General features: G+C 46.9%; 2 protein-coding genes across 6 annotated transcripts in view; one reads left to right on the top strand and one right to left on the bottom strand.

Annotated features, from left to right (window-relative positions):
• The window catches only part of NSMCE2 (NSE2 (MMS21) homolog, SMC5-SMC6 complex SUMO ligase), a 202,575-nt gene extending 187,581 nt beyond the window's left edge, over positions 1-14,994 (bottom strand). For all 3 annotated transcript variants that reach the window (XM_045861062.1, XM_045861063.1, XM_045861064.1), the window contains exons 1-2: positions 14,874-14,994; positions 6,660-6,830 (exon numbers count right to left, since the gene is read on the bottom strand). In XM_045861062.1, coding sequence (XP_045717018.1) covers positions 6,660-6,816 — 157 coding nt within the window. In that variant the 5' untranslated portion in view covers positions 6,817-6,830; positions 14,874-14,994. The remainder of the gene's footprint in view (positions 1-6,659; positions 6,831-14,873) is intronic.
• Positions 14,995-15,064: 70 nt separating this feature from the next.
• WASHC5 (WASH complex subunit 5) overlaps positions 15,065-21,910 on the top strand; it is a 51,708-nt gene continuing 44,862 nt past the window's right edge. The window contains exons 1-5 of one of the 3 annotated variants that reach the window (XM_045861287.1): positions 15,065-15,218; positions 19,553-19,864; positions 20,304-20,449; positions 21,111-21,195; positions 21,806-21,906. In XM_045861287.1, coding sequence (XP_045717243.1) covers positions 19,679-19,864; positions 20,304-20,449; positions 21,111-21,195; positions 21,806-21,906 — 518 coding nt within the window. In that variant the 5' untranslated portion in view covers positions 15,065-15,218; positions 19,553-19,678. Of the gene's footprint in view, positions 15,219-19,552; positions 19,865-20,303; positions 20,450-21,110; positions 21,196-21,805; positions 21,907-21,910 lie in introns of those variants that run through there. The other 2 variants (XM_045861288.1, XM_045861289.1) reach the window with 2 other exon arrangements.

The following is a 21,910-nucleotide window of genomic DNA, read 5'->3' as shown; positions in this document are numbered from 1 at the left end:
TTGCTGTCGCTGTGGCCACCACTACAATCACCCCCTTCTAATTACTGCTTCCAGTCAGTAACGTGATTATGGAATAAAGAACAGAAGCAAAGCCAAAGAAGAAACCTTCCCAATTAACTAGAGCCCTGGCCAGCTATAAGAAACAGTACTCTACATGCAGAACTATATCACAACATTATGAAAACCCAGAATGTGAATCTTCCTAAGAAAATAAGCCTTAAGCATGTCAGGTTAGTAATATGCTGGCTATCAAATCATTAAGTAATTTTCAAAACAATGTTAACATAAGAGATTTAAGTGACATGATTACTCCTTTTTCATATAGTAAGGTGGTGGGTGGTACGGTGGTATGGGTAATCAGAATTTTATTTTTGTCTATCATCATTAATTTTTTAGAATGTCTTCTATCAGAGGTAAAAGTAGACTCTTATCCCCAAATCAGCCAGAATCAGAACGATTCACTCATCTAAATGCTTAACACCTGCAAATTTGAAAGTTCAGTTATTCATGAGAACCACAAATGTCCATGCAATTTTTAACTTGATGGCTATTGTTTATTCATCATTAACTCCGAAGCAACTATCACAAAGCGAAAACTGTTTCCTACCTGCATGGAGACTAAGATGAGATTAAAAAGGAATCAGTTTTAAAAAGTGATGATTCTTAACAACTATACAGGACTCGTGGACAAAGCTAAGGAAGGGTGGAATCAAAGGAGGGAGGTGGGGATGGCTGGGGTGGGGGGGAGTGGTGGGGAGTAAATGCAGACAACTGTACTTGAATGACAATAAAACAATTAAAAAAAAAATAGAAAGTAATGATTCTTGCCCTGACTAATGAGGCTCAGTGGGTTGGGCATTGTCCCATGAACCAAAAGGTCACCAGTTCGATTCCCAGTCAGAGTACATGCCTGGGTTGTGGGTCAGGTCCCTGGCTGGGGCGTGTGCCAGAGGCAACTGATCCATCGATGTATCTCTCACACATCAGTATTTCTCTCCCTTCTTTTCTCCCTCCCTTCACCCCTCTCTAAAGGTAAATAAACATAACCTTAAAAAAAGTGACAATTCTTGGCCAGAATACAAATTCTGGATACATGGAAGAACACACCACCAAGTAATCACTTCACTGTATTGTTTCCATCCAGCAGGACTGCAGCTGGCTGAAGGAAAGAGAAAACCTGACAGCCATTATTTTTTCCCTGCTCTACGAGTTAGGGAACAGAGTAGGGTGAGTACAGTGCCCCCAATAGGTCCCACTTCTTCCGTCCACGACGACCACGTTCAACCCTGCCTTTACGAACAGAAGGGGCTGCTACGGCCAGGAGACGGCAGTCTGTGGCTTCGGAGCATGAGAATGTCCAAGGGAAGCTGCTGAGAACTTTACTAGCAGGACAGACAGCAGGTGACAGGCTGTTTCAGAAAAAACATGCAACCTCATTCTGGTGTTAAGGAAAGAAAAGGGGAGGAGAGATGAGGAGGACAGAACGGAAAAATCGGATAATGTCACCTTCCACAAATAACTAAACTTCTCTGAGCTAAATGTTACTTCGGTGTTATCCGACTGCTGCAAATGCCATTCGACGGACGCACTCCGTTTTCAGGCGAGTGCAACCGCGAAGGGCAGAAACTGTGGAGTCAGACCACCCACGTTCAGACCTCAGGGTTTCCACTCACTCACCCCGAGACCTTAGGAGAGTGCCCAGTTCCGCTGCCCTCAGTGCACTCGGTGCGCAGTGGGGATAACAACGGTCCCTGCCTCACAGGGCTGCTGTCAGGACCCAACGAGGCAGCACGTGGAGAAAAGCACAGCGCCCACACACACTGGCCGCGCGCGACAAATTCCCCTGGGGCCACCTCTCTCATTCCGACCATCACTGTCGCCACCACATTCCGGCCTCGTCCAGCAAACATCCCTTTACCTGCCCGACCATAGCATCCAGAGCCTTTCTGCCCTGGGGCCCCACGAAGCCATAGGGAGAAAAGCAATACGCAGAGAAACGCTGGCGGCCCTCCAGTGAGGCTTCGTATCTGTTGGGCCCTTGAGCAATTTAAAAAGTCTGCTCCTCTTCTTCCACGTGTCCCTCACAAATGCGTAGCAGGAATCTGACAAAGCGGTCAATCCGCACGTCCGTCCGTCCCCGTCCCCGCAGAAGAGCAGAGACAAAGCCCTGGAGGCCATCCGCGCACGGGCCGGCAGAGAGACTCAGAGGGAAAGGACACGACCCGGAGGGGCACTGACAGTTTGGGGAAGGGCCATTCCTCAAATCCACGGAACGAAACTCAAAGGGCCGACACAGACACAAATCCAACTGCTTAAGGATGATGTTAGAGACAACAATTCCGGTGAATTAGGTTTATGAAAGCAGAAAAGTACATAATAAATAACCCTGAAAAAGGAACTCCAGTAGTCGAAAATCCCCGAATGGAACAAATTTAAGTTTCCAATTAGGTCAAGTCAAGAAGCTATGACAAGAAAATCAACAGTTGGAAGAAAAACTGACGGACATGGTGGCAGGGAGTCCAGCCGCCCAGACCCCGCAGGCTGGAACACGACACAGGCCCAAGTGGCCGCTCGGAAGAAGCTGGAACAATGAACAGGGACGACAGCCTGGTACAGGAACATGCAGCTAACAGGAAACCGAACAGAACACGCCCACACCCCCAGGTTCTCAGGAGCAAGGATCTCCTTCACCGAAAGTTTAGTATCTAGTGACGAGAGAACTGAAGCACGAAGTGAGATGTGACGCCTAAGTGGCCGCTACCACCTGCTTTAACAAGGCCCATCCGTTCTCCTTTGAGATGAAGTTGGGCGACCCAGACAGAAGTCAACAAATGCGCCTAACCTGACAAGGCCAAGAGCAAAAGGGAATGGTTCTGCTTCAAAGACAGCTCCTGAACTCTCCGTCCTGCTCGTCTGCACCTTAATTTCTCCCAACCCACTCACTCTTGTCCAGCGGAACAGTCAACTCAAATGCAAACCACATGACTGAAATGATAAAAGCTAACATTTACTGCGTACTTAAGTGTCAAGCGCTGTCCTACATAACTTGCATGATTTCATTTCATCGCCACAGCAATGCTCTTTACAGAGGAGAAACCGAAGACAAACAGGTCACGGAACTGGCCCAGGGCCATGGACACAGCCTGTGCTGCAGCCAGGACACCCGGACTTCCCACTGCGAACGCCTGCCCTGCCTCCCCGAGCTGCTACTGAAAGAATCTCACCGGCCACCTGAGGTCTCCCCGCCCCCCCACAGCATCCTCAGGTCTGCCACGAGGGTTACCCTTCCACAGCCGCATTTACCATGTTTCTTGTCTACTTTTAATGGCAAAGCATCACCTTTAGGCACTCAACGTTCCCTTAATGACTGGATGACATGTATGTATCTTTCTTCCCAGGTAGACTGTAAAAAACTTTTATTAATCTTTACAGTTTTGGCTAATATGCTTGATAAATTACTGATTTAGCAAAATTCAATCCTAAAGCTTTAAACAGACTTCCGAACTCATCCACCTCTTCACATCCCAGGCCCTTGTTCCAGGTTCTGACCCTTAAATATACTAACTGCCTCGCTGGCTGGTGTGGCTCAGTGGTTGAGCACTGGCCTGCGAATCAGAGGGTCACTGATTTGATTCCCAGTCAGGGATCATGCCTGGGTTGCAGGCCAAGTCCCCAGTAGGGGGCGCACAAGAGGCAACCACACATTGATGTCTCTCTCCCTCTTTCTCTCTTCCCCTCTAAAAAATAAATAAAATCTTTTAAATATACTAACTGCTAGTTACCATTTATGGTAACCAGCTATTGAACAAACACTCTGCTAAGAGCATCTATTACCATACTGAATCCCAACAACCATAGAAAGTGGGCATTTTCCCTCTCCCTCACAGAGAAGAAATGAGAGGTTCAGAGAAGTCATCTAACCTTGAGCAAGTTACAGAACTAAGGCTGGATGATTCTAAGTCCTCGAGACTGGGTGGTTATACTGGCTCTGTCTCCTGCAAGTCTTCCATCCCCCTTAGAGGCTGAACCGCCTTCACGGTTCCAGGGGTCTTCCTGCTCTCCGGGTCCTCAGACAACACAGCAGTCTGGTGTCACGTTCGACCTGCTCCTCTAGCAAGCTCTGGCTGAATGACCCCCGGAGGGGTCGGCGCAGGCACTCTCTCTGGAGAGAGTTTCCCCTGGCACCTACTGCGGGACCACAGCAGTGCAATTCACTCCCACAGCCTGTGGCTCTCAGGCTGCGGTCCCCGAGAAGCTTTGTGAGGTCCCCAGAGTCAAAATCAGTTTCATAACCATTGCAAGAGCTGCGGCAGAGACCACATGGCCCACAAAGCTGAAAACGTTTGCTATCTAATCCCTTACGGAAAAACTTGGCCGACTTCTACTTCAGAGCATGAACTTTTCAAAAAACAATGCTGACAATTCTTTTTAAAATTACATTGTATTTTGCACCAAAATACACTTTAAAAAAAAAGGAACTTTGTAATGAAAACACTCAGAAGCCTTCAAAGCAAATCCTGAAAATAAACAGATACAATCCCACAGGAGGTCTATGCTCCAGCTCTTCCCTCTCATGACTTGATTTGATTACGACTTATCCAGGGCTACTCCCAAAGCCAAAAGTCCAAAAACAGACCACCGCTGCCAGCCACGAACGGATGGCTGGTGTAGTGGTATGGAACTACCCGCCAGGCCATGCACGACTAGAAAGCTGGACAAAACATATGGAAAAAATGCCTTCAGACGGTGGGGCAATGAGCAGAGCAGAACCATGATTCCTGCGAAAGGAAACAGGTAAGTCAAGTCCTGAGATCGCCCTACTCCCTGTGCCAGGGAAGAGGAAGCCAAGGAGAGCGCGCAAGTCCGGAAGGTCTGAGGAGCCACCGGCTGGAGTGCAAGAAGGCTGAAGCACCAGGGTTTTGCAGGCCAGAGCCGCGGGAGGGGGCCGTGCAGGGAAAAGTGCGTTGCGGGAATCTGCACAGGGGTCCCCTTGGGCCTGATGCTGAGGACGGAGCTGCTGACTGCGGGGAGCTGTGAGGCGAACAAGTCCCAGAATTCACACAGCACTGGAAGACGTTCAAATTCCATCCAGCAGAGCAGAGCTCGCACAGAACCCTCTGGAAAATCAACAGAGACTCCAGAAAGGCCAAGTTCTGTAACAAGGTTACGGTAAATTAGCCCTAAAGTAAACCTGCACTAGACTCGCCTAGCGGTTTTACAACCAGCCTGGAGAGGATCAGCCCGATCCACAAATCACCGCCTGCCAAAACAAATGTCAAAACTACTTCAAGAAAGGCGACAAAACCCAACCACTCGACAGCATACTGCACAGCAGTAACAGACAGAGATGGCAGAATCAGCAGAGGAGGATATTCAAATGGCTATGTAAACAGACTCCATATTCAAGAATGCAGAAGAAAACATGAACGTAATGAAGAGAGAAATGCAAGATAGAAATAAGATTCCATTTAACTCTTACGTCTTCTACAGCTGAAATATCCACCCCCTGAAATGAGAAATTCACTGGATAGATGTAACGGCAGATTAAACGTTGCAGAAAACAAGACTAGTGAACTGGAAGACACAGCAATGGACAGTATTCAAATTAAAGCCAGAGAGAAAAAAGACAGGGAAAAGAATCAGCCAAGCCTGTGATTTATGGGACATAATCAAGCAGTGTAACAAGCATGTAATTAGCGTCCCAGAAGGAGAGGAGGGAGGAAAAAACAGAAAAAGTATTTGAAGAAACAGTAGCAGAAATTTCCCCACATTTGATCAGGACTGTAAGCCCACACATCCATAAAGCTCAAAGGACACCAGACACAATAAACAAAGAAAATCACACCGAGGTGCATACATCACAATCAATTTACAAACACCAATGATATTAAAAAGAAAATGAAAAGATAATGCTAAGCCCTGGCTGGCGTAGCTCAGTGGATTGAGCACGGGCTGGGAACCAAAGTGTCCCAGGTTCGATTCCCAGCCAGGGTACATGCCTGGGTTGCAGGCCATAACCCCCAGCAACCGCACATTGATGTTTCTCTCTCTCTCTCTATCTCCCTCCCTTCCCTCTCTAAAAATAAATAAAATCTTTAAAAAAAAAAAAAATAATGCTGCTCCCTGCCTCTATACATAATATCAGATAAAAACAGCTCTAATCCAAAGAAAGCAAGTAACATCTTTCTAGATGCTCTGATCCAAAACTCTGGTTGAGTTCATCAAAGGCCTTCCTTTGCCAGTAGTGCCAGTAGCACAGGCTGAGTCTGTCTGTAAGGTAATCGGCATGGACAAAATGCAGCTAAGTTACCGGATTTATCAAATGCATTTGTATGCTATAAAGTTCCACAGATGCCACACACATTTGCTCGTGTGTTCCTTGAGGTCGGGAACTGTCACGTTTTAACCCACAGATTTCTAGTGCAGTTTCTAGTGGCACGTAACTGTTTGAACGCACGGGAACGGGCCGGTCCCATTCCATCCTCATACGTCACCCAGGGATGGGTGGAACGAGATGAGAAACCAGATGCCCAGAGGGACCGAATGACTGTCCCCAGGATGCACACGTGGTGAGCAGTGTCTCGCATCTCCGGGGTCACGCCACCACACCGGTTACCGCAAAGTAGACACGAAAGAAATCCATGTTCATTCTTACTTACTCTGAGTTTCCACAAGATCCAGAGCAACACTAGAGGCTGTGTCCATCCCAGTGTTGATGCAGTTCTGGAAGTTTTTTAAGGAGGAGAGAGCAGATTCTATGCCGCTGAAGGATATAAAACCAGTTGAGCCTGAATTTGAACTGGAACGTCCAGGCATCTTGAAATTATTACCTAAGTTTTCAAACACAATGAAACAAAATGTATGAGTCAGAATAAGTGCACAGGAAAATAAAACCGCTGTGAAACACCCATATGAATGTATCCAACACCCCACAGGGGCCACTCTGTTATGCGCATTCCATGTCCCTTGAGAGGATGCCAAAGCACTGTGCCAACAACTGGGCCGCCGACACAGATGCGCTTAACAAATGAACGGGTGACGAACTATATTCACTTTTTTTTAAAAAAAATAGACTTTATTTCTTTCTTTTTAGAGAGAGGGGAAGGGCAGGAGAAAGAAAGGGAGAGAAACATCAATGTGCAATACATAAGTTTATTGACTGCCCCTCAAACACCCCCAACTGGGGACCCAGCCTGCAACCCAGGCGTGGGCCCTGACTGGGAATCGAACTGGCGACCTCCAGGTTCGCACGCCAGCACCCAATCCACTGAGCCACACCAGCCAGGGCTGTCTTCACTTTTTAAAGGAGAAAGAAGACTCTCTTCCAAAAGAGTCCTTGATTCTCTGAACAAATGAACAAAAGTACAGTTCTTAAAAACTTAAAACGCAAATGGGTCAGAAAAAGTAGACTGCTCATTTGATTCACTTTTCTAAACAATAAAAATAATATAGTTCGAAAATCTGTAATTTTCACTTACCTGACTCACATACATATTGAATTCTGAAAACTCAAAAATATGTATTCCCGAAAGCTTGTCTGAGTTCTGAGAGATTCACAGATTTGCTGAGATCCCAGATCCTGTTTCCGTAAAAGGGGAATTTTCTACAAACTCCGATCTTCTGATAGCTCACCCACTCTAACAGTTTCAGTTATTACCTTCATATTAAATGCTCCCTAATCTGTATCTCCCGCTACCGATTCTTTCAGCGCTGGACCACTTATGGACAGCTGCCAACAAAAAAAGGCATCTTTGCTTCATTCCGAAACCACCTGTCATTCAATCCACTGAAACAAACTGGAAAAGTAGAGAAAAGATGCACACAGGCCTAGAGGGATGGGAAGGCTGTGTGGCAGCGGAATAAAAGGTATTTACTTAGAATCATAGAGACGCAGCAAGAATCCTGGCTCTGCTACTTGACTGCCGAGTAACCAGGGCAGACTGCCCAAACCCCTCCGAACCTAAGGTTCGCTGCTTCACAATGGGAAGGGATTATCATCAGTGTGGTCCAGCACACAGCGCACTGCTAATTAGCATCAGGACATGCCCTTCTGCCCTTCCTTCCTTCCCTCCCTCAGGATCTGCCTAGTGAATCTCTGGCATTTCCATGTTTTCCACTGCCACCGCCTTTATCTCACATCTGGGCACAGTAGTTTTTAAAGTACTGGTCCTTTTAATTAGATTAATTTATTCATTCAACAAAAGGTATTGAGTGCCATACTGTGAATCATTTTTTTTAAGCCACATTAAAAAAGACTCATTTAAAAAAGACACAGGGCCCTGGCCGGTGTGCAGTGCTGTTCAGTTGGTTGGGGCTTCCTCCCACAGACCGAAAGGTCATGGGTTCAATTCCTGGTCCGGGTGCGCACAGGAGACAACCAATAGAGGTTTCTCTCTCACACTGACGTTTCTCTGTTCTCTTCTCTCCCCGCTCTGTTCCCCTTTTCTCTCTCTAAAAGCAATTTAAAAAAAAAGTCTTCAGGTGAGGATTAAAAAAAAAATGACACAGGAGGTGCAAAGGGAAGGGCACAGAGAAGATGCCTGGACACTGATTTCCATTTTTGAGGTGTCAGTCTACTACAGACAAACATCCATACCAGAACTTGTCAACTCAAATCACTCAGTGAACAAATATTTACTATTTTTTCAAGCACAGTGTATGGGGTTGTCAGTCCTGAGAAAAAAGACAGCTACCAAGAAGAGACACCGGTGGCTAGCTGGACTTAAAACGTAAAAATGGCCCAGCAGCCATTTCTTGACAGGGTCCTCTCGTGCAAACTGGGCCTCAAGGAGGGGCCCGCGCTGAGCTGCCTGCCCCGCACTGAGATGCCTGCCAGCACTGTGCTCCTACCATGAGAGCCAGCCTTTATAACTAAGTTCCTAGCATTGTGTTTCAACCAACAGGACTGAGACTTCCCCATCCAGTTGGAGCCATGCAGCTGTATCTTCACTGGCATCTTCACCAGCCAATCAGAGCAGCTCCGTTCCGACCAGTCAGGGCCAGGGCCTTCTCTCCACATAACTCAGCTGCCCTGTGGCTTGAGAGAGCACGCTTTCCCTACCAAAGACTAAAGACTGCTTTCCCAGCTGGGACGGAAACACCGAAGACGCCTTGCTGGAGCAGACCTGCGCAGAGCAGGAGTGGAGCAGGGCAGAGGGGAGCAGGCTGACCCAGAGCAGAGCGGGGCCACCCAGCCAGAGGGGGCCTTGCCCCACAGCCGCCAAACAGCTGTGCTCTTGCATGATTGACCTGTGACACCACTGAGCTGTTCCACACGCTCCTCTCACGGCCGTGCTGTATCACAGGTGAGCTGTTCGCACTAATACAGTTTCCGTCTTCACTGTACCACAAACTGGGGGCTCCTGTTGGCCCTGAACGGGCACGAACAGCCATCCGGGGACAGGGGCTGAAGTGCTGGATGGAGAATCCATGCAGTTGGTCCTGGGGTGGTCGACAGCCTTGTAGCTTTGTCTGTCTTTTTTAACTTATCTTAAAGGTCAAGACCTCAAGTAAATGGGGCGAAATGTTACAGATGTTAAATCCAAATGATGGAACCAGATCCTGGTTATGTCCCTTTCTGGAACTTTCTGAGGGGTTAACATTTTATACCGAAAGAAAGAAAATATGATTATGAATAACCAATGATGACTGTTGAATACCAGCATTTTGATGAGAGTGTTACATGCAATCTTACTTCATTACAACAAACGAATCAAGATGGCTTATACAACGTACATACAAACACACACACAATAAGATGGGAAAAGATGAATTCATAGAAAGCCAAATAAAAGCACAGACGGAAGAGAAGAGCAAGTGCGTGAGAAAGTGGGGACGCAGCCCCGGGCTCTGGGCTCTTGGGGACTCGACGCAGCAGGATGCTGCGACCCGGGTCTGGCTGCGAGCGCCCCGACAGTCACACAGGCCTGGCACAGACAACGCCCCTTTTACTGCAGAATCACAAACACGTGATCCTGTAACGTAACAAACAGCATCACACTCAAGCACACCACATGACATGTTAGGTGAAGTGTTCAAACTAAAACTATAAATTATTACGCCCATATTATTGCCCTACCAACCACACTCACGCAGGAGTTACTTCCCCCGGACCCTGTACAAACAGCCAATAGAGACATGAAAAGATCTAGCTATTAGAGAAATTGACATCAAAACCACAATGAGATACCACCTCACACCTGTCAGAATGACTATTATCAACAAGGCAAGAAATAACACGTGTCAGAGAAGTTTTGGAGAAAAAAAAAAACCCTTCACTGCTGATGGGAATGTAAATCGATACAGCCACTATGAAAAACAGTTATGGAGGGTCCTCAAAAAATAAAGAATGGAGTTACCACATGACCCAGAAAGCTATCTTCTGGGTATGCGCACCAAAATTTTTAAAATTTTTACTCATAAAGATCTATGCACCCCTCTGTTCACTGCAGCATTATTCACAGTGGCCAAGACATGGAGACAACCCAAGTGCTCTTTGATGGACAGCTGGGTGAAGGTGCAGCACTACTCAGCCACAAGGAAAGATAAAACACTGCCCTTTGTGACAACATGGATGGAGCTTGAGATGATCATGCTAAGTGAAGTCAGACAGAAAAAGTCGAAAACCATGATTTCACTCATGTGTCCATGTAAAACTGAAAGAAGCAAATGAGCAGAGAAGGCAAACGAAAGCTCAGACACGGACAACAGTGCAGTGGGCACCAGAGGGAACTGGGGGTGGGGTGGGGTGGAGGGGGTAAACGAGCACAAAGTGGGCCACATGCAGGGGCCGGCACAAGTAACGGCCCTTTTTTTAAAAGCACAAAATCTTTTATCACAAAACCACAAGCATGTAATTCTGTAACATAACAATAGCACGCTCAAGCACACCATGGGATGTTTTAGGTGAGATGTACTATAAATTATTACACCCATATTTATTATTGCCCTTCCAACCCCACACACGCAGGCACAAGTTAGTTCTGCCGGACCCTGCGTATGGTGACAGAGGACAACTGTGTGTCGTGAACACACAATGCAATATACAGATGACGTATTATAGAAGCACACACTTGAAAGCTACATGATTTTATTAACCATGTCACCAAAAAAAAAATTATTAAATTTTTTTAAAAAGTGAAAGTTACAGGATTCTCCTTCTCCATAAAAGAAAGAGCACACTGGGAATTCAGGGGAGTGCGGCTGTCCGTGGCCACCAAAGCAGCAGGGATCATCAAGTGTGACGCAATAAGAGTCACACTGGAAAGCATCCTCAATAACATCCTTACCATAAACGTAACAGTGAGCCTCCTGGGACTGCTCCTTCGATTCCTCCTCAGGGTAACTGAGGACGGGCACCTGTGGCCGACACTGGCTCGGCGCCCACCAAACCCACGTCCTCTTCCACCTGGGCACACAGCTTGACCACAGTTAGCAGCCCTCCCGGCAGGTGGGTGTGGCCATGCGACTCAAATGATACATAAGCCACTTCCAGGTCCACTCCACAGAAACCACACGCCTTCTGCAGGCTCCTTCCCATGGTGACAGCTTGAAGGAGGCAAGAAGTGACCTCAGAAGCCATATACCGAAGATGGAGAACTACTTGGGCGAAGCCGAGGACCACTGTTTGGAGGAAAACTGCCCTCTCATCAGGCTCAGTGCATAAAAGAAACGAAAACCTCAATGGTGCAAAGCCACTGAGATTTGGGGGTTTACCCAAAAATCACAGACCTGCACAGATCAAACGATATGGTTCAACGATTCAGTTTTCTAGTCAGTGTTGATTCTAAATCATTTAGACCACTGCTGTCCCACACAACTTTCAGGCGTGATAAAAATGTTCTATAATCGCCCTGTCCAATATGATGGCCACTAGGCACATGGGCTATTCATGACCTGAAATGTGATTAGCATGACTGAGGAACTGAGTTTTAAATTTTGTTTAATTTTAATCACTTTAACTTCAGACAGCCACATGTGTCTAGTGGCTGCTGCACTGCAGAGCACAGTTCTAGAGGCACAGTCATCGAAGTGAGCTACATACGTGACCCAGGGGCAAAGCCGCAGTATAAACAGAGCGTATCTTGTTGCAATCTCAATTTTACTTAAAGGTAACATGAAATATGTTTGCGTTCAAATAAACATTAGCTGCATCATGGAGCAGAATATGCAGGCAATACTGAGTTAAGCACATAGCCTTGGGAGCCAGGCTACCCAAGTTCAAAGCCTGATTTTGCTGCCTACATAGTTGAGTAACTGGAGGCAAATGACCATAGGCAAATTAGTTAGGTTCTCAATGTTTCACTTTTCCTTTCTGTAAAGGAGGGATGATCTAGTGCCTACCTCTAGCATTACTGCAAGGACTGGATGAGTATAATATCCATATAATAAAACACTCAGAACCCTAGCACATAAACCTTTTAAAATGGGAACAGACATTACCATCCACTTCATCACTGCAATGCTGTGACAGTGACAACATGAAGTAGTGCCTCAGGGAAGAGATAGCAGACACAGGCACCTGGGAATTCCATCCTGGCATCCAGATAAAGCTGCACAGCCTTGCTTAAGTTGCTTACCTTCTCCACCTGCACTTTGCTCTTGCATATAAAGCAGGAAGTCACATCTATCTCACAGTATTATTAAGGATAAATTCAATATTGTAGTTTTCTCAAACTTCTCTGATCTCAATCAGTGGAAATACTAAAGCTACAGATTTATAGATACTATCCCAGACCTAGAGATTCAGAGTCTCTAGTGGACACACTGAGAAAACTATATTTTCAGGAACCACCCCCACCCCCACACCCGAGGATTCTTAGGATCAAAAAGTATGGAGAACACTGAGATAACTGTGTCGTCCCCCACCCAGTTCCCATGTTGTCCCCCACCCAGTTTCTATGTTGAGGTCCTAACTGAGGTCCTACTCAATGTGATGGTGTTTGGAGATGAAACCTTTGGGAGATAATCGGGTTTAGATGAGGTCACTAGGGTGCATTCCCACTCATATTCTCTCTCTTCCCCCTCTCCCTTTCCCTCCCATCTAAGGACACAGCAAGAAGGGGAAGGATGCAAACAGAGAGCCCTCACCAGGATCCAACCATGTCGACACCTTGTCTCCAAAAACTGTGAGAAATAATTTTCTGTTGTTTAAGCTACCAGTCTCTGGTGGTTTTTCTTAAATAGCAGACCAAGCTATGGCACAATGTATGTAAGGATTAATATAATTCAGGATAAATGGAAAGTATGTGCCACATGGTAGCCTTTTTATGTGAATGCAAAATTCACATTGCTCCCATCAAACTTTATGCTCGCAGAGAGCTAGGGAAGACTTTCTCCTGTAATTCTAGAGTATCTCAAAGGAAAAGATCCCCAGTGGGAAGCAAAGAGAAGGGGTGCAGCAGAGAAATGGGGCAGACGCTCTTCCCCATTCCTCCCATGAAGGGCAGCTAACTACATAAGTCACGGGACAGCCCCCAAACAAAAGGATTATCTGGCCATGGTGTCGATGGTGCAGTGGTTGAGAAACCCTCATTTAAACAACCTCTTGGAGCCTTCCCCAGGTAACAACAGTCTTTTTGGCCCCTGTACCTACGCTCTTCAAGAAAGTTTAAAATAAGGTTACGCCTTTCCTGACTTTTTCCCCAGCATGTATTTTTGCCTCCCCTAACAGTCCTTGTCTTAGGCTATTCCAAAGGCTGTTACAAAACACCAGACTAGGTAGCTTATAAGCAACAGAAATTTATTTCTCACAGTTCTGGAGTCTGGGAAGTCCAAGATCAAGGTGCCAGCATGGTCCAGTTGAGGTGAAGGCCCTTCCTGGTTCATGGCCCTCGCCTTCTAGCTGTCACTGTAGAAGGGACAAGCGGGCTCTCCGGAGTCTCTTTTATAAAGGCATGAAGCCCATCCAAGAGCTCCACCTTCCTGACATAAGCACCACCCAAAGGCCCCACCTAATAACACCACCCTGGCATTAGGGTTTCAATTTCCGAATGGGCGATGGGACACAAACATCCAGACCCTGGCGGGTCTAAAAGAGTCTCTGCAGACAGGACCAACCATCAGCTAATGTAAAAAGACTTCTCTCCTATTCCTTCCTCTCATCTTTCTGTACAGCTCAGCGGTGTGCAGGGAAAAAAAATTTATAGACAGAGTGTGCTGGCTTCCTTTAAATCCCTGGGGACCTGTGTGAGTTTAACCAGAGCTACGTCTCAAGATGCAAAGATACATCTTCCTCTTTGAAGCCTTCCCTCATCCGTACCAGCAATTGCTTGTTCCCTGCCTCATGTTACTACCGTCTCTATATTTCACACTCACACACACTCACTAAAACTCATCGTAATTATTTGCTCACACGTCCGCCACTCCGCCACCCTGGGGAGCAACTTAAACTAGCACTCTGAAATATTCTACAGCATATAAGGCAGTTCACGCGAAACGAGCGATCGATGAAGATTTGGAGACAGTAAACACAGCAAGCACCCCTTCTAGGTCCCCTCCAGGGTGCCATAAGCTGGTGCCCGGGCGCTTCCTTCCCATCATCTCTCATCCTCACAAACATGTACCGTGAGAGAAAAGGACCCTGAGGCCCAGAGAGTTTATCGAGACGATCTGCCCGAGGCCCCGGTTGAAAACCAGATATATATGGGTCAAGAGTGCGTGATCTTTTCCCCACACGCGCACGGCTGAAGGAGGGAGCGATGGGGTCTCCGAGGAGGAGGTAAATCGCCGCAGCAGCCTCCGTGCAGCGGCGTGAAAAGAATCAGGACCGTCGCCCAGGTCAACAGACCCAGCTCGGGAGGCCCACGGAGGGCCGGAGAGGGAGGCGCCCCTCCCGCCGAGCTCCCCAGCGCCGATGCCCGCAGCCGCCTTACCTGCCGCCCGACGCAGCTCCGCCCGACTGCACCGTGACTTCCTACCGTCGGACCCCAGCTCCTTCCTCAACTCTGTTCCCCAGTTGCAGAAACTGCGAGCGCGGGCTCGAACGTCATCAGCCGTCGCCCGCCATTGGTCACGTGGCGCCCCGCCCTGCTCCCCGCCCCCCTGTGGTCACGTTACCGCCTGGAGAGCCCGGGGCGGAAGCTGGGGTCGGGCTCGCTCCAGGTTGAGGACTGAGCGTGGGAAGGAACCCTGCGGAGAGGCTGGGGTGCAGACCCCGGTGCCGACTCTGCGCGCGATCGGCGGCCCCACTCCGCGCCCCGGCGCGCGCCGGGTGACAGGTCAGTTGGGTGGGGTGCACGCGCGCCCTCCTTTCACGTCCCCCTTCCCCTCTTGGGCCGCGCGGCCGAGGGGACATCAGAGGCGTGGGATGGGGTGTGGATGGGAGAGCCTGGCGTGGAGGACTGAGGGGCTCCTGGGGGAGCGGGGGCTACAGCCCAGGCGCTCACCTCCACGTAGATGGACCTAATTTTCCACGCCGCTCTGGCGCTTTAGGAAGTGATGTTCAGGGACTTGGCCCGCATCTGAACCTTCCAAGTTTTCGGGAGCAGTGCTGTGTGGACGTCGCCATTCCTCTATTTACTCTCCAGAAAACTGAGTGGTTAGTGAGTGTTTTTACAGTCTGACGGCCCCGGGTGTGAATTCTAGTTCTGCTGTGGTCTGTGAATTTGGGCAAGTCGTTGTTGCTCTCTGCACCTGAATTCCCTCACCCGACATGCTGGTGCGGAGTCTTTTGCAATTGGAAAAAAATGTTTCGAGGATTCTGAGTTGTGGGTGGTCTTACAGTAAAAAACAAGCAAAAACCCTTCCAGAGCCCTCCTGTTTCCGAATGCACAGAGCTCCCTGCATGACAGGTGAGGAGGTGGGGGCAGAGGTTTTACTTCCTCTGCCCGCAATAAGAAACAAACACCTTCCCGTCTTCCTTCTGTCTTTTCCAGGATTTATGAATCAGGCTAGAGTGATCAGGCTGATTTCAGAATTTTTCTGGAAAGAGATTCGGGTCACTTTTATCTTGATCAACAGCCATTCCTCTTTTTTGCCTGATGGTGGATTGGTGGAGACCAGTACTGCCTTCTCTGTAGAACTGAGGTTTTATGACAAGATAAAATTAGTCGTGTCTTTTGTTGTCCTCTGAGTAGGGTCGACAGTGGTGTGTCCCAAGACAATTTAATGTCCCTCAGAGTTGAGTTCTGTATTCATTGGGTAATTGATAAGATGATGTCATGCTTCATTCTTGAAAGCAGGTTGTCTTTTGCCTAGGATCATGTTCCCAAACTGAAAACACAGTTTCATACCGAATTCCTAAAGATAAAATAACAATTACTTTTCTGGGTACCTTGTAAAGGACACTTAGGAAATCGAGGGGGGTCTCTGGTTTCATTTCACACCAAATAGTAATACAGACTATATTGGAATGTTCTTCGTTCCTAGCACCAGTAGAACCAAATGGAAGACTTAATATAACTTCTGCTACAGTGTTTATTTGCATATCACTCTACAGTGATTTTTTTCTTAAAGATGAACTAAATCTTAACACCTTCTCCAAAGCCACCTCTCTCTGAGTTCATTGCAACACGGTTGGGCATCTTTAATGATGGTCTTAAATTCTGTTCTTTAGGGCCAGTTTTTCAGCCAATAATTGGGTATTTACCAAATACTCCAGCCAAATAATATTTTGAACATTACCTACAGTGTAACTCTTGAGTAAGGATTTAAGGTTTAAAATAAAAGATGCACACACAAAAGTCTTGACCTAAGTCATTACCCCAGGGCTAAGGCAACCTGGCCATGCCATGTGCATGCAGGTGCTGAGTGTATCTGTCCATCTTTTAGGGGTTAAAAAGAAGGCAGGTAATGCTGTTTTCTCCGTGGCACCATTCACCATCCTATGCTACTATCCAAAATCTGGTAGCAGGCAAACTTGCTCATCACAGTTTGCCCTCCAGGTCGAGTCTGGAGTTCCATGCTGCTGAAACCTGGGTTAGTTTGGTGGTCTTCAGAGGACCTCAGTGGGTGACATTTTGCCCATTGTTTGCTATTTTTCCCCTTTTTATTTCTTATTCTCCAAGCCAGGCCATACTAGTGGCTTAATAAGCACGCATCTGGAGAAAACTGGAAGGACTTGTTAATCATGTGTGCCTTCACACGTGTTGCAGGACACTCTTGTGAGAGAGCGTTCTAGACAACTGCAGCAGCTTCTCAGCCACTCTCCGACCCAAACCCATCTGCCTGCCCTGATCTCAGCTTCTAACCCTTGCCCACTCTGCAGTAACCACCTCAGCCAGATCCTGAAATTCTTCTGGCACATTCCTGCCCTGGGGCCTTTGCACTTACTCTGTCAACTTCTGCCTGGAATGCCTTTTCCCCAGATTATTGTCTATTGTAAAAAAAGAAACTATCCCAATATCTAGTGGCTTAAGACAGTAAGTATCTGTTACCTTGTAGTAGTTTCTGTGGTCAGGAATTGGGGTATGGCTCAGCTGGGTGCCTTTAGCTCAGGCTCTTTTGGCAGGTGACAGTCAGTCTGTGAACAGGAGATGTTGTCCCTTCTGAAGACTCGAATGGGGTTGGGATCCATTTCTCAGCTTACTGGACAGGTTGTTGGCAGGCCTCTCAGACCCTTGTCACATGGGCTGCTGCACAGGGTCCTCCCTCAGCATGACAACCTTCCCCCAGACAAACAAGCTGGAGAGGGTGGCCAAGCTAGGAGTCACGGTCTAATTGTAATCTGACCTCAGAAGTCATGTCTTTCAGCCTGCCATCCTCTGTTCTTTAGAAGGGAGTCAGGAAGTCCATACCCCAGGGAAGGGGCCTGCACAGGTCATGAGTAAAGAGGTAGAGGTCGTTAGGGACCATCATAGAGGCTGCTGACCACACTCAGACTGCCTGCTCCCTTACTTCTGATTCCTGCTCAAATATCATTTTGTCAGGGAGACTTTCACAAATCACTCGATGTGAAATAGCACGCACTCCACCCCTTCATTGTGCTTTTTCTTCGCAGCAGTTATCACAGCCTGATTTTATGGAGATAGATATAGATACATAGATACAGATATGGTCTCCTGTTAGCTCTTTCCTACTTCCAATAGTATGTAGGCTTCATGAGAGCAAAACCTTGGTTGTGTTCACTGTGCTGTCCTCGGGCCCTAAAACAGTGCTTGGCCCCTAATAGGCCCTGGGCAAATATCTGTTGCATGAATGAATCTGTGTCATCAGGAATGCTTCCACTCGCAAATAATCCAAAACTCAGTTAACAGTAGATACACCATAAACACAGGTCATTTAACAAGGATTACAGAGGTAGGCAGTGCCACAGTCGAATCAATGAATGAGTATCGTCAACAAGAATTCAGTCTCTTTCTCTTCTTCCACACCACAGTCTGCAGGTTGTTGGCATTTTCTCCTAGGCATCTCACCTCGTGGTCTCAAGGTGGCTGCCATGGCTTCAGGCATCCAATATTCACTGAGCCAGATTCAAAGGCAGGAAGAAGGGGGATAGCCAGGGCACAGAGGGAAATTTCTCTCCACGTGCCTCTCTCCCTGTAGGAGGAGGAATAAATATTTCCTAGGAGTCCTACCATAGACTTGGTTGTGTATCTCGTGGGTCAGAACCGGGTCACATCTCACCCAGCTCCAGGGAGGTGGAACGTAAGAGTGCAAGTGTTGGGAGCGACACGGGCGTCCATGACGTGGAAAAGCAAGCCAGGCTCCCTGAAGCTGACACATACTGACCTATAGCCAAAGTCACGGAGAGGAGAGAAATGCAACAAGGATGATGACACAAAGTAACACTTCAGAAGATAATGATTTGAGAAAGAATCGGCAGAGGACTTTGGGAAAATGAGTGATGCCTTGAAACTGTTTTTGCAAAAATTACCTCCTTAAAGATCAACCATGAAAGTCAACTATGAAGTATAAGATACTGTGTTACCAAAAATCACAGCTTGGTAAAATGAAGTGTTGACCCGTTAACAGTTTGTCCATTGAATTAGAACATCGTTGTTGCAATTTTACTCCAAATTTTCCTAAATGTAAAACTCACTTTCATCCATTTCAGTTATCATGTTTTAAGATACATTCCTAATCACACTTGTCTACTGCTTAGTGTGAAATATTTGTCCGTCCTTTAGAGTCACGGTGTGACCTTTCTCAGGCGTGGACTACACTTGATAACAAGGACTTCTATACCTAAGACACGAGAAAACCATTTTACAGGTGTTCCCTCAGCCAGTTCTCCTGGATCTACCTTTCCCGGGAGCTGGAACAAGTGGCACCGTTCCTGTGAGGGAGATGCAATGGTCAGTGCCCAGTTGCGGGCACATTGGACCCGCACACGCTCAGTGGTCCCTTCCCCCAAGCTCAGAGGTAGTAGCTACATGGGGTCTTCCCTTGTGGGGCGAAGTGAGTGAAGAGTTGGGAAAGAGGCCAAGAGTGTTCATTTATCAAAGCCCTTCCCCACAGAAAACAGAAAGAGTGGAGAATAAATGCCCCCCCCCATCAGAATTCATCTTTCTCGTTTGCGTGTTTTTGAGGGAGGTAGGGAGAAAAACCTTGTGTATGTGTTTCACATGCTTCTTTGAAAAATGGAGATGTTTTGTTTTCTTTGCGGGTACAGTTTCTTAAATGGAGCTCACATCTGCCAGCAGACCTGGTTTCGCCTGACGATCCACAGACTGCAGCCCCGAAGCCAAAGCCGGTTCAACATTCGCAGCGGCCAGGCGCGGAGCGGTCCGTCCTCAGGATGCTGGACTTCCTGGCGGAGAACAACCTCTGCGGCCAGGCGGTCCTGAGGATCGTCTCCTGCGGCAACGCCATCATCGCCGAGCTGCTGCGGCTCTCCGAGTTCATCCCCGCCGTTTTCAGGTTGAAGGACCGAGCCGATCAGCAGAAGTATGGAGATATCATATTCGATTTCAGCTACTTTAAGGTAGCCCGCCCCCATAGCGCTGGGACCCTTGTCTTCCCTACGAAAGCATGCTCTCTCTGGGCGGTTAAGTCACTGTGGACGAAAAGTTAACTAGAAGAGATTTTTTAAACCAAATTCAATATCAGTTAACTAACTGGAAAGTAATATAAAGGTGTTAATGTGAAGCCCCAGCACAATAGAATTGAATTTTCAGAAGGTCACTTTGGTGTAATACATTTCACATTAAAGCGTGCTCGTTGTGCTTGCATTTCAGACTCGTTGGTTTGAAGGAGATTTTACATCTGGGCTTCTGTTCGCTCCACTACTTTCTGTTGCTCTCCTTACAGCTTTTCACATCCCTTTTGAAGGCATAAGGACAAATTTCTTAAAGAATACAGAGAAATTGTTACCAACAAGTATGTTCTGGTTGATGTCTCCATAAATGTGTTTTTCTTCGTAGGGTCCAGAATTATGGGAAAGCAAACTGGAAGCTAAGCCAGAGCTACAGGATTTAGATGAAGAATTTCGTGAAAACAACATAGAAATTGTGACGAGATTTTATTTGGCGTTTCAAAGTGTGCACAAGTATATCGTAGACTTAAACAGGTACTGATTAATTTAGGGACGGCTTATTCCGATAGTGAATATTGGAAAAGGGACATCCTAGAATGTGTAAATCTGAGTTACTGCAGAATTTACTAGATTATCTTGTGCATAAGTGTCTTGTCCTCCCTGCGACACTAGTCATCCTAAGTAGTTTGAAGTTGTATTGTAGTTTCCTGATCTTGTGAAGTATTATAATTATCTCGGTTCTACTAACTCGTAGCTTTCAGTCCTGTGGTTGATGATCACGTTCTAGTGTGTTATATCTACCAAGCAGAGAAAATGGGAACATATGTTTGTAGCATTGGTAACCGTAGCCTGCCTTCGCATCTCCAACCACACAATATTCCCTTCCTTCCCGCCCTTCAGAATTAATTACTCATTAGCTTTTAGACTAACTGTTCCATGTTCTTGTGCTGTTAGTGGTACTTCCTAAGATACCTGTAATTCATAAATCAGGACGAGGGAATACTCCTTTCACTTGGAGCAGCCTAACTGTCGACCTCTGACCCTGATCACGATGCGTTGCAGCTCACAAACTATGTGAAGGCCAGGATGCCTAGTTTCCTGCCTGGTCTCTCAGAAAGCTTTACTCCCCTTCATCAGAGATGTTGTTAAGGTTTTCGTTATCGGTGAATCACTCGCTCTGGGGCTTCACTTTCAGGTACCTGGATGATCTCAATGAAGGCATCTATATTCAGCAAACCTTAGAAAGTGTGCTTCTCAATGAAGATGGAAAACAACTTTTAGTAAGTACTAGTGACCACTCAAGATAGAAATTCAAGAATGGCAAGCTTAGCATCACTTTTTTTTCCTGTGAGTCACAAATATACGGAGTTCCCTCCTTTAAAGAGAAGCAAGATAAACTAATAATTGTCTTCTAACTGACAGATCTGTATGTGAGTTTAGAACATAGTGGACCTTGAACCGAAGTACGAGGGAATAAAGACTGTGCAGAGTTTCTGAACTTCAGTGTAACAATCCCCTCTTTATCTTTTGCATCCCAGACATCTAGCCTAGTACCTCGTACACAGTGGTCACTTAAGAAGTGTTTGTTAAACAAGTGAATGACCTTGAGGCATTCCTAATATTGGGATTCCATTTTGGCATCCGATGCAAAAGATCAAAACCAGGCCGACTGAAAGGTGGTTACTCGGAGTTAAAATTTATCTCACGTATATTTTCCAAAGCGCATTCTGTACAGAAGGTGAGAACCGTTTGGGAGAAACCTGCATTCTTTTTGTCGTATGAAGCTTTTAGGAGCAATGGGAGCAAAGTGAGCTCTTTAACCGTTATCACCCACCGTTCAGGAGAATGGATACTCTTGTGAGTTTGGCCATTGTCTTTTTCGCTGCGTAGTGTGAAGCACTGTACCTCTATGGCGTTATGCTGCTGGTCGTTGACCAGAAGATTGAAGGGGAGGTCAGAGAGAGGATGCTGGTTTCTTACTACCGATACAGGTAC

The sequence above is a fragment of the Phyllostomus hastatus genome, unplaced genomic scaffold (genome assembly GCF_019186645.2).
Source record: "Phyllostomus hastatus isolate PE091 unplaced genomic scaffold, TTU_PhHast_1.1 phas_scaffold_21, whole genome shotgun sequence".
In the NCBI taxonomy this organism is placed as follows: Eukaryota; Metazoa; Chordata; class Mammalia; order Chiroptera; family Phyllostomidae; genus Phyllostomus; species Phyllostomus hastatus.
Note: the sequence above shows the minus strand (reverse complement) of the source record. Positions and strands in the feature narration are given on the sequence as shown.